The sequence below is a fragment of the Panthera tigris genome, chromosome B4 (genome assembly GCF_018350195.1).
Source record: "Panthera tigris isolate Pti1 chromosome B4, P.tigris_Pti1_mat1.1, whole genome shotgun sequence".
In the NCBI taxonomy this organism is placed as follows: Eukaryota; Metazoa; Chordata; class Mammalia; order Carnivora; family Felidae; genus Panthera; species Panthera tigris.
In genome coordinates, this window is record NC_056666.1 from 72,362,792 (window position 1) to 72,374,950 (window position 12,159).

Sequence of the window (12,159 nt, forward strand, 5' to 3'; positions counted from 1 at the left end):
TGAAGTTACGATTTCTGATGCTATCTGCTTCTGTAACTAAACTGATTCTTATTTACTGATGTGTTGAGCTGTGTGACCTTGGGCTAGTTATTTTAATCACTTTGAGTGAGTCTCCGTTTCCCTATCTATACCCACCGCACAGAAGAATTAAAATAATATATGTAAGGTATTTAACTCAGTGTCTGACCCATGGGAAAAACAGAGTTGATATTGACCAATATAATCCATAGTATTATTATTGGAATGATTGCAAGATTTAAAAAAGAGTTCATATAAAGCATCTAAGACGGTGCCTGGTATAATATGTGCTCCATTATAAGTTTCTTTCTCAAATTTGTATATTTTCATTATGTTTATACACCTTTTTTAAAAGGTATTCATTGTAAATATTGTTTCAGTGTCCATGAACTGAACATGGCATATAGTAACTAAGTAAGTTTCTAAAAATGATGTAGCTAATGTATTTTTTTCTTTAGCTTCCAGAGCAGTTGTAGCACAGCATGTTGCTCCACCTCCAGGAATAGTGGAAATAGATAGTGAGAAGTTTGCTTGTCAGTGGTAAGTGGTTTATTTCTATTAAGGCTTTATCCTTGGGAAGAATAAAGCAAAAGGGTAAAGGAAATGTATTTCAACAGTCATCCAGAATGTTTTATTCTGTATTGCTTTTTAGTCAGAGTAGAATATCATTTATACAAAGAAAGGATAATGTAAAACCATTTCACCTGCATTTTAGAACAGTTTAAAAGAAAAATATTCATCATAATCTTCAGAATTAAAATAGTCTTTGACTAGAATTTCATTAAATTACACCACTTCTTTTCAGAGTAAAATTTGTGTTAAAATGTTACCCTTTGACTTTGTAGAAAATAAGATTTTTCAGATTATAAAATCTGTTTTTCTTAAGTCAGTATTTTATTAAAACTGACCAGGACTGTCTTTAAGAAAATAAAACCAGATTTTGTTGTTAAATGTCCCTTCTTTTTCATCACAAGCAATACTTCTTGTTCACTGATAGTTTTTCTTTTTTGGGAATAGTAAGTGGAAACTAATCAAATGATAGAAGAGCCAGTGAGTTTACATAGAAATAAGCAACTTGAAAATAATATTTTATGGAGAAGACTGAATAGTCCTATGTCAGCCACTTTCTGAAAAAATAAATGGAGACTTGGTTAGATTTCATTTTGTCATGGATAATAGCTTCCACATAGTTTATGAATTTCAACTTAAACTCTTTATAAGATTAACAGACTGAATGTAAAAGATCACTTTCTGATGGTGTATTACTTTAAAATTTTTCTTTCTTTGATCCCTTTTCTCCCATTCTCGAACATTGTTTGTCTCCCATTCCATGCTCCTGTCATTCTTTGTTCCATATTTTTGGTGCTTTCGTATCTTTGTTCCTGTGGCAGTTTTCTCTAGACTTTTCCACTTTGCTCAAATAAGGTGTATAGTTTTAAATATCTCTAATTTTTTGCTTATTCCTCACCTTCTGTATTTTTACACCTTATACTTGATGAATCTCTTCCAATAATACTTGGAAATGTTTGTCTTCTACGCTGAAACCAAAAAAAGTTTTTTGTATCTAGTCCTTTTGAAAATTCAGTACTCAAAGAATTATGAAAGTTGGAAAAAGTATGTGCCACATCCATTGCACAATGTGTGTATATTAGGCATAAATTTGACCTTAAAAATCTCATTTGCATATTTCTGCCAGTTCTAGTGGAGAAGGAGAGAATCATTTTAAAGTTATCTTATCATAAGTATTGAGTCCGTTTATATAAACAGCTATACATTGGTCTGTTGTGTATATAGTAAATCCTAGAAAAGAATCCTGTGAAGATAATTTAGCCTCCAATCCTAACTTCTGTATGGATGGAAGTCACTATATGAAAAAGACAAACTGAAGTTTGAATTACTTTGTAATGGATTAGGAATAAAAGTCTCTGAAATGGGGGAATGGGAGTGTGCAGCATGGAAGAAGTATCATTGTTTAAGGAGTAGTTGGAAGCTTGGGTAAGTTTTTCTCAAGGAATTTGATCCAAGAAGCAACACACGTTTAATTTTAGCTCAGTTTTTCCTCCATTTTCCACATCTCCGATGGAAATAGCTCATTATTGGGATTTTCTGTTATATTTTACTTATTGCAAGACAGGAAATTGAGTAGATAGTCATTGAATAATACTTGTTGTAGAGTGAGTATTTGTTGCCAACAGACCAACCCTGTTCTCACTGGGATGTGAGCACAGTTTTTATATTTGTTGTTCATGATTTTTTATACTAAAATAAATATGATTACATGGTTAATCTCTTTCTATTTGGTTTCATCAATCTAAAACCTAACGTGCATTTTTTGCTAATAACACGAGAGAAATTTGATTAATAGGCATAAATATTATTTAATAATACATTGCCTTCAGATGGTTTTGCTATATTTAAATATGAACTCTTCTATAATCTACTATGCATAATGCCATTTATTTTTCTCCTTTTTAGGCTAAATGCTCATTTTGAAGTAAATCCAGATTGTTCTGTCTCTCGAGCAGAAATGTATTCTGAGTACCTCTCAACGTGCAGTAAATTAGCTCGTGGTGGAATCCTAACTTCAACTGGATTTTATAAATGTCTTAGGTAGGATGCATAGTTGTTAACTTCAAACAAAGTTAATGTATATCACTTAGAACACCTCTTGCTCTTTAGACAAAATAACTATCCAGTTTTAAATATTTCTACTACTTGAAATATTAGCTAGGTTGTAGTAAGGGTGAAAATTTAAATACAAGGAAATTTTGGAAATCAAACCTGGTGTTTGTATTTGAACATTAGAAGGCTTATCAAAGAAAGAAGAGAGAAACTTTTTTCTACCTACTTTTATATGTTAGAGACATGACTTTTGCCCTTTGTAGTCTTGAATAATAGTCTATAGCTAATACTCTTGTCATCAGATATCAAGGCTTTTTGATATTTTGCAAAGTTCATAAAATAGACACTGATTGCCTAGATGCAGCTTTTTTGTTAATTATATATGCAATAGAATTATTTAAAACCCCCACAGTGTTAATAAATAATGATTTTAAAAATTGGAGAATTGATCTTTTATGTTTTTTCTTTGCTCCCTATCCTTACAGAATCTATAACTATATGAATCATACTGGTTCATAATGAGTAGCAGCAAATGTCCTGCTGCTGCTATGTAAACACTGTTAGAAGTCAGTGTTTTTTGCTCGTGTGCTAGTTAACAAAACTAAGCATGTATGTACTTTACAGAACGGTCTTTCCAAATCATACAGTGAAGAGAGTGGAGGATTCCAGCAGCAACGGGCAGGCACATATTCATGTGGTCGGAGTAAAACGGAGGGCTATACCACTTCCCATTCAGATGTACTATCAGCAGCAACCAGTCTCTACTCCTGTTGTTCGTGTTGATTCTGTTCCTGATGTATCTCCAAGTCCTTCACCTGCAGGTATTAATTTTTGAGTTTTAGGTATTACTAACTTAATAAGTAAAAAAATGAAAAAGGATATTATATAAATTCAAAATGTATAGTTTTTCCTTGTTTTTCCAGTAGCATTTTCTTGCTTATTCTATTACTTATTATCATATTCGTGTGATGCAAAGTAGTTAGATGTTAATTTCTTAAAACTATTTTTTTCTTGTATTAAGTAAAATAATGCCTACCTGCAGCTTTCAGTCATTTCATTACAAATTTTGGCTTTTCCCTCCTATTTTTCAGGAATCCCTCATGGACCACAAACTGTAGGAAACCATTTTCAGAGGACTTCTGTTACCAACCAATCTTCAAATTTGACTGCAACACAAATGTCTTTTCCAGTACAAGGTGTTCATACTGTGGCACAGACTGTTTCAAGAATTCCACCAAATCCTACAGTTCATACCCACCAGCAGCAAAATGCTCCAGTGACTGTCATTCAAAATAAAGCTCCAATTCCTTGTGAAGTTGTTAAGGCTACAGTAATTCAGAATTCTCTACCCCAGACAGCAGTTCCTGTTAGTATTGCTGTGGGAGGAGGAGCTGCTCAGAGTTCTGTGGTTCAGAATCATAGTACAGGACCACAACCCGTTACAGTTGTAAATTCCCAGACATTGCTTCATCATCCATCTGTAATTCCACAACAGTCTCCATTACACACAGTGGTACCAGGACAGATACCTTCCGGCACTCCTGTTACAGTAATTCAACAAGCCGTCCCACAGAGTCATATATTTGGCAGAGTACAGAACATACCAGCATGTACTTCTACAGTTTCACAGGGTCAACCGTTAATCACCACATCACCCCAGCCTGTGCAAACTTCATCTCAACAAACATCAGCTGGTAGCCAGCCACAAGACACCGTTATCATAGCACCTTCACAGTACGTAACAACTTCTGCATCCAATATTGTCTCAGCAACGTCCGTACAGAATTTTCAGGTAGCTACAGGACAGATGGTTACCATTGCTGGTGTCCCAAGTCCACAACCCTCAAGAGTAGGGTTTCAGAACATTGCACCAAAACCTCTCCCTTCTCAGCAAGTTTCATCAACAGTGGTACAACAGCCCATTCAACAACCACAGCAGCCAACCCAACAAAGCGTAGTGATTGTAAGCCAGCCGGCTCAACAAGGTCAAACTTATGCACCAGCCATTCACCAAATTGTTCTTGCTAATCCAGCAGCTCTTCCAGCTGGTCAGACAGTTCAGCTAACTGGGCAACCAAACATAACTCCATCTTCCTCACCATCACCTGTCCCAGCTACTAATAACCAAGTCCCAACTGCCATGTCATCTTCTTCCGCCCCTCAGTCACAAGGACCACCTCCTACCGTCAGTCAGATGCTGTCTGTGAAGAGGCAGCAGCAGCAGCAGCATTCACCAGCGCCCTCACCACAACAGGTACAAGTACAGGTTCAGCAGCCACAACAAGTACAGATGCAAGTTCAGCCACAGCAGACAAACGCAGGCGTTGGTCAGCCTGCTTCTGGTGAGTCAAGTCTGATAAAACAGTTGCTGCTTCCAAAGCGTGGTCCTTCAACACCAGGTGGTAAGCTAATTCTCCCAGCTCCACAGATTCCTCCCCCTAATAATGCTAGAGCTCCTAGCCCTCAGGTGGTATACCAGGTGGCCAATAACCAAGCAGCAGGTTTTGGAGTGCAGGGGCAAACTTCAGCTCAGCAGCTATTGGTTGGGCAGCAAAATGTTCAGTTGGTCCAAAGTGCAATGCCACCTGCCGGGGGAGTGCAAACTGTGCCCATCTCGAACTTACAAATATTGCCAGGCCCGCTGATCTCAAATAGCCCAGCAACCATTTTCCAAGGGACTTCTGGCAACCAGGTAACCATAACAGTTGTGCCAAATACAAGTTTTGCAACTGCAACTGTGAGTCAGGGAAATGCAACTCAGCTCATTGCTCCAGCAGGAATTACTATGAGTGGGACGCAAGCAGGAGTTGGACTTCAGGTGCAAACGCTTCCAGCCACTCAGACATCTCCAGCTGGACAATCATCCTGTACTACTGCTACTCCCCCGTTCAAAGGTGATAAGATAATTTGCCAAAAGGAGGAGGAAGCAAAAGAAGCAACAGGTTTACATGTTCATGAACGTAAGATTGAAGTCATGGAGAACCCGTCCTGCCGACGAGGAACCACAAACACCAGCAATGGGGATACAAAGGAAAATGAAATGCAGGTGGGAAGTCTTTTAAATGGGAGAAAGTACAGTGACTCAAGTCTACCTCCTTCAAACTCAGGGAAAATTCAAAGTGAGGCTAATCAGTGCTCACTAATCAGTAATGGGCCATCGTTAGAATTAGGTGAGAATGGAACGTCCGGAAAACAGAACTCAGAACAAATCGACATGCAGGATATCAAAAGTGATTTGAAAAAACCTCTGGTTAATGGAATCTGTGATTTTGATAAAGGAGATGGTTCTCATTTAAGCAAAAACATTCCAAATCACAAAACTTCCAATCACGTAGGAAATGGCGAGATATCTCCAATGGAACCACAAGGGACTTTAGATGCCACTCAGCAAGATACTGCCAAAGGTGATCAACTAGAAAGAATTTCTAATGGACCTATATTAACTTTGGGTGGTTCACCATCTGTGAGCAGTATACAGGAGGCTCCAAATGTGGCGACACAGCAGTTTAGTGGTACTGATTTGCCTAATGGACCTCTAGCTTCAAGTTTGAATTCAGATGTGCCTCAGCAACGCCCAAGTGTAGTTGTCTCACCACATTCTACAACCTCTGTTATACAGGGGCATCAAGTCGTAGCAGTTCCCCACTCAGGATCAAGAGTGTCCCATTCTCCTGCCCTGTCATCTGACGTTCGGTCTACAAATGGCACAGCAGAATGCAAAACTGTAAAGAGGCCAGCAGAGGATAATGATAGGGAAACAGTCACAGGAATTCCAAATAAAGTAGGAGTTAGAATTGTTACAATCAGTGACCCCAACAATGCTGGCTGCAGTGCAACAATGGTTGCCGTGCCAGCAGGAGCAGATCCAAGCACTGTAGCGAAAGTAGCAATAGAAAGTGCTGTTCAGCAAAAGCAACAGCATCCACCAACATACGTACAGAATGTGGTCCCACAGGTAAGTCGTTCTGCTATCATATTGCACTTAGAAATTTCTGATTTGTAAATAGGATTTTAGGGAAAAATGCACTGTTGTTCCATGCCTCATCTTGAAAAGGTAATTGTGTCTGCTCACTAATGTACTCAGGTTCTCGTGCTCTTATTTTTTGGCGTTTTTTGGTATTATACAGTTTTCAATTGTTAACTTTAGCACGTGGTTTGAAGTCTTTCAATTTTGTTATAGACCCAAATTAGTAATTTTATAGACCCAAGATAGAGGAGTACTTGCTAATCTGACATCTTTTAGAGAATTTTTTAAATGTTTATTTATTGAGCGCGCGCGAGGGAGAGCATGTGTGCATGTGCACGAGTGGGGGAAGGGCAGAGAGAGGGGGAGAGAGACTCCCAAGCAGGCTCCGCGCTGCCAGTGCAGAGCCCAGTGCGGGTCTGGAACCCACAAATTGTGAGATCATGACCGGAGCCAAAATCAAGAGTTGGGTGCTTAACTGAATGAACCACCCAGGTGCTGTTTAGAGACTTTTTAAATGTAAGTTAGTCTCCTTTTGGTCTCCTTTGGAAGGGGATGCTAAAACCACTTTAAAAGGGAGTTGCTGTATTTGATTTTGATGTATGTTTTTATGGCTTGTTTCACAGTTCTTTTGTAAAAAAAAAAAAAAAAAAGATGAATCCCATAAGAACTGTATCAAGTGTGTTATTATATTTACATATTGACTTAGTTGCCTTTATTCTTTAAAAAGTGTTATAATTTCAGTTTCTTTCAGCAATTCTGATATTCTTGCTGCTGTGTTTCTTACTCCTTTGCCCTACTATCATGTTTCTGCTATTCCCTCTTTAATATCTCCTATCTGATCTGTACACTTTAGTAAATACAAGTGTTTTCTAACATCAGTGCTACTGAGTTGAGGGTCATTCTGCCTGTAAAGTTTTTAAGGACAGTCTTGCATGCTGTTTCCACTGAAACTAGGGGTTTGCTTCACAGACAGTTGTCTGTCACCTATTTCCTGGATTACTTTTTCTTCACTCTCTTTGCTAAGTACTCCGTAGCCAGACCCTTCTATGACTCACCAGCTCTGCTAGCAGTCTTCTGACTTGGGTTTTGTCTCTGTGCTTCTGGTGTTTACAGCAGATCTATGGCCATTGTTGGCATTAGTACCAAATTTAGCAGTGGAGGGGTCAGCAAAATAAAAGATGAAAGAACAAAGAATCCCTTGGTTCAGAACACTTCATCCACTGATATGCATCTTTTTTCATGTGGGTGGATAAAACTGGACAGTGCTGTCTGGAGGTATAATGAGATTTGAATTCATATGTCAGTACTACCTTGCTTAGGTTTATCTTTATTGCAAGGTACCTAAATAGGTTGAGTATTCTTTAGTTGATGGTATATACATGGCAATAATTAATACTGAGTTTTGGCGAAAAATACTAAATCAGTTTTACTCAAACTGCCATGCTGCTCTTTGAGTTTTTCATCCATTAAGCACATTAATTTTTTTTTTTAATGGTGCAGTGTCTGGCACATAGTATTCAGTAAGTTGGATCTTTATATTTTTCCTACATTTAATAATTTCCCAGTTCACCTTGATTATGTTCCTAACTCTGTTTTTTCCTCTCAGATTCCCTTATAATCCTAAATAGTTACAATAGACTAAGCCAAGTGAGAGAAAAACTCCATTATTGTGGAACTATTGACCCTCATTTTTTTGTGTCCTTAATCTTCCAGTGTGACTATATTCAATAATGATACTTAAGTAACAAAGAACAAACAACAATACTTTTTAAAACTAGGACCTGTGTTAGGAACTTTGTACTAAAGCATTTCCTCAGTTAATCCTTTATGTAACTCTGTTGGGTAAAAATTGTTATTGATGTTTTAGAAATGAGGCTCTAAGATGCAAAGTAACTTGCCTTAGGTCACCAGCTAATATGCGGTGGTCCAGGACTGAACACTTGGGTGTGTGTCTGAAATGAAGATTTATACTCTTAACCCATTTATGCACTATTTTAAAAAAGATTTCTTTGTAAAGTTCTAGAAAGTCCTTTGGTATATAATATATTGATTATTTGAACTATTATGTTACCAAATGTGCATGCCATTAAATGATAATTTCAGGACATCTTCTTAACACATTGGATGTATATGCACCTAATCCAAGTCATAAAATTATTACATTTTATTCCTAATCTGAGGAATGTGTTCTTCTATATATTCTCCCAAAGAATGTAGTTTATTTAAAATAGCTACATTCTTTATTTTTAAAATTAGTGTTTGGCTGGCATGTAGAAATTTAAAGCTTTGCAAGGAAAAAGAGATAGCATGCATGGTGTCTATGAGTGAGAATTAACAACCAGGGTTCTCATGTGTAACACTTAGCATGGTAACTGCTATAGAGTTAGGCACTCAATAAAGGTATAGGTGTGTTTTACCTTCACATAAAGTACCTATAAAGCCTAAAAAAGATCAACTGTTCAAGATAGGATCATAAGTTTCCTTTGAAGGGAGGCTGTTGGGCCTTCTTAAGAGCCTGCTAATAGAAAAAGCCATTTCCATTGTTGCCCAGATTCTTTACATTTCTTTTATATAGACCTTGGTTTAACACCATTTTATTCACTGCTTGAATTGATACCTTAAAGGGATAGATGAAATAGAGAATTTTAAATGTGATTTTTTCAGCCAAACCTTGTTATTTCCACCATTTCAAGGGGTTTGGGGATGTAAAGGAGGCACCTGGACCCCAAGAAGGGACTCTCAGACTTGCAGAATGTGCAGGGCTGAAAAGACTGCAGGGAAATGTCCCTGCTGAGAATGGCCAACAGGTAATCCTTCCTAATACCAATGTTATTTCATGTTCCTTTTCTCGATTTTGTTCCTTTTTAATCCCATTAATCAGCTGTATTAATTTCATTACAGAAAAAAAATAGCAACAAAAAAAGAGGATGAAAATAAATGATATCACCATAGATTTTGTGTTTAAGTAGTATTTAGTTGTGTAGTTTATATAAATACAAAATAAAGCAGATTTCTTTATTTGTAGCTGCTTATTTTCAGTCTGTTATATTTTCAGGTTAGAGTATAACTACTTCCAAAGGCTCTGCCTCCTTCCACTGTTCATAAATTCCATTTTTTGGAGACCAAAAAAAAAAAAATAGATTGGCATATAAAAAATAAAAAATGAGTAAAAAATAAAATTAATTATAAATATTTACCTAAAGACTTGCCTTTTTCAGGAACATGTAAAACACATGTTGAACATAACTCTTACTCTTAATCCCATGATCTGAAGACATACTAAATTCTTGTATATAAAAATAGTTTACTTAAGGATGTATTTACTTAAGGTATTTTACATATGCCTCTCCTCAGTTCCATGTTCTTCACATAGGAATCATTGCTGATATGGTGGGCATAAACTGAATCTTGGTATCTTCCAGATCCCTTCCTTTCTTTGATAAAGAGCTTGAAGTTACTTAACCCATCAGAAGGCAGATCTGTCGCCTCAGGGGGGCAGCATTTAGTCATAGCCAAGGTCATTTTAGCAAAAGCCACAGGAATTCTCATTTCAGTATTTTCTTAAGAGTGCTACCGCTTAGATTTTTGGCGGACTAGCACATTGTAAAAACTAAGAAAGGCATTACCACTAAACATAATTTTTTGTTTGCATTTCGATGTGTTTTTATAAGCCAGGCTTGATATGTATTGATTGTCTGTCTAGGTTTATGCTTAGAGTAAAAAAATGTGATAGTTTAAGAGCATAAGAGAGTGTTATAGTAGAAAGATTGTTAGATATTACTTTGTCCCAAACCCTCATTTTTAAGCGTTGAGGTTAACTCTCCCAAACTCAAAAAGATTTCTCTTCCAAAGATTTCTATTATTGCCTTCCATTCTGTTCTCAAAAGATCTGTACATTTAGACTAAGTATCATCTCTTTTATATCACAGTTAGAGTAAATCTAGTTCTTGTTCCCTAAAGCTGTTTCAGAGTATCTCTCTTTACTTGCCTATGTTTTAGAGGACACTCTTTCAGTTTGTTCCTTCAATTGGATCTTAGGTGTCCTTGTGTCTGGTTTATTCATCATCCTATTTACCTCAATCAGTTCCATTTTATAAGTGGCTTTCAAAATCTGTAGCTACAATTGAACACAGTATTTCATTACTACTTAGTAAAGAATTTATTTTGAGACTAGATTATGAATTTGTATTTTTCTAACACATATTGAAATGTTTAAATTTTAGTCTTATTCTAAGGTTTAGTTAATTTTACATTACAGAATAAATCACAGAATTGTTTTATATCCTTTTTGTAATTTTACTTTTCTGGTCACTCACTGCTGGAGTTGTGACTTTTCCACTTTGATTTGAAAAAAAAAAAAAAAAAACCTGATATACAAAAATAGCTCCTCTTGAATAGACTGGATGGTATAGAATATTCCTCAAGAGTGATCATTCCCAAAATATGACGTTGAAACCTATTTTTGCATTTGCACTTGAGTTAGAGTTATGGCTTATGGTCTAGCAGTTCATGATAAATAGTAAGAAAAGGTAAACTACTGCATCCTAAAAGAAATCCATTTTGCACTCTCATACAAAAGACCTAATTCTTAAAAGATAATTTAAATGGTACTTTAAAAATTTTGCAGCATAATACAACCTATTTGAAAATTAGCTTTGTCGAAAGAAATGTGTAATTTTTTTAATACAAGAGGAAACCTAGAAATATTACCTCTGTGGTCAAAGAAAACATGACTTTTAGAATTTCTTATTTGGTATATTCTGTAAGTATTTTAATTCTTTTTGTTTCACTGATGTGTATTTTGATCTATTTAATTCTTCTTGTCATTTGTTTACTTTTTATTGTACAAATTTTTCAAACATACACAAAAGCCAATAAATCATCATGTATCTATTACCTGGCTTAAAATATTATCATTTTGCCTTTTTAGTTTCATCTGTTCTTCACCACTATCATTTTTTTTATTGGAGTACTTAAAAAATTTTTTTAACATTTATTCATTTTTGAGAGACAGAGATAGAGCATGAGCAGAGAGGGGCAGACAGAGAGGGAAACAGAATCTGAAGCAGGCTCCAGGCTCTGAGCTGTCAGCACAGAGCCCAATGTGGGGCTTGAACCCATGAACCATGAGATCATGACCTGAACTGAAGTTGCTTAACTGACTGAGCCACTCAGGTGCCCCTGTTGGAGTACTTTAAAACAAATATCAAACATTATTTCTTTTTGCCAATAAATAATTCAGAGTCTATTTCTTTAATTGTTAAAGTACTTTTAACTATTTAGATATATATACAATACCAAATCACATCTAACAAAAATAGTAATGTTTTAATATTATCTGATACCCAGTTCATGGTCAGTGTTCTCTAGTTGTCTTTAAAAAATAATGTGGTGGGTTTTTTGTTTGTTTTTTAAACAACTTGTTCGAATCAGGGTCCACAAATTTTTCATACCTTGCATTTGGTTAATGTATCTTTGTTCATTTTTAATTTAACAGCTTAGGTTAATTTGAGAGCATTCTTTCCATGTCCCTCATTAACATTTGGGGTTAA

The 12,159-nt window shown here is 36.1% G+C and overlaps 1 protein-coding gene across 6 annotated transcripts in view; it reads left to right on the top strand.

Annotated features, from left to right (window-relative positions):
- ARID2 (AT-rich interaction domain 2) overlaps positions 1 to 12,159 on the top strand; it is a 178,707-nt gene that overhangs the window by 115,018 nt on the left and 51,530 nt on the right. For 5 of the 6 annotated variants that reach the window (XR_006219909.1, XR_006219908.1, XR_006219907.1 and 2 more), the window contains 5 exons: positions 477 to 558; positions 2,494 to 2,628; positions 3,265 to 3,461; positions 3,732 to 6,595; positions 9,301 to 9,414. Coding sequence is in view for 1 of the 6 variants with exons in the window: in XM_042992142.1 (XP_042848076.1) it covers positions 477 to 558; positions 2,494 to 2,628; positions 3,265 to 3,461; positions 3,732 to 6,595; positions 9,301 to 9,414 (3,392 nt within the window). In the remaining 5 variants the exon portion in view is untranslated. The remainder of the gene's footprint in view (positions 1 to 476; positions 559 to 2,493; positions 2,629 to 3,264; positions 3,462 to 3,731; positions 6,596 to 9,300; positions 9,415 to 12,159) is intronic. The other variant, XR_006219910.1, reaches the window with a different exon arrangement.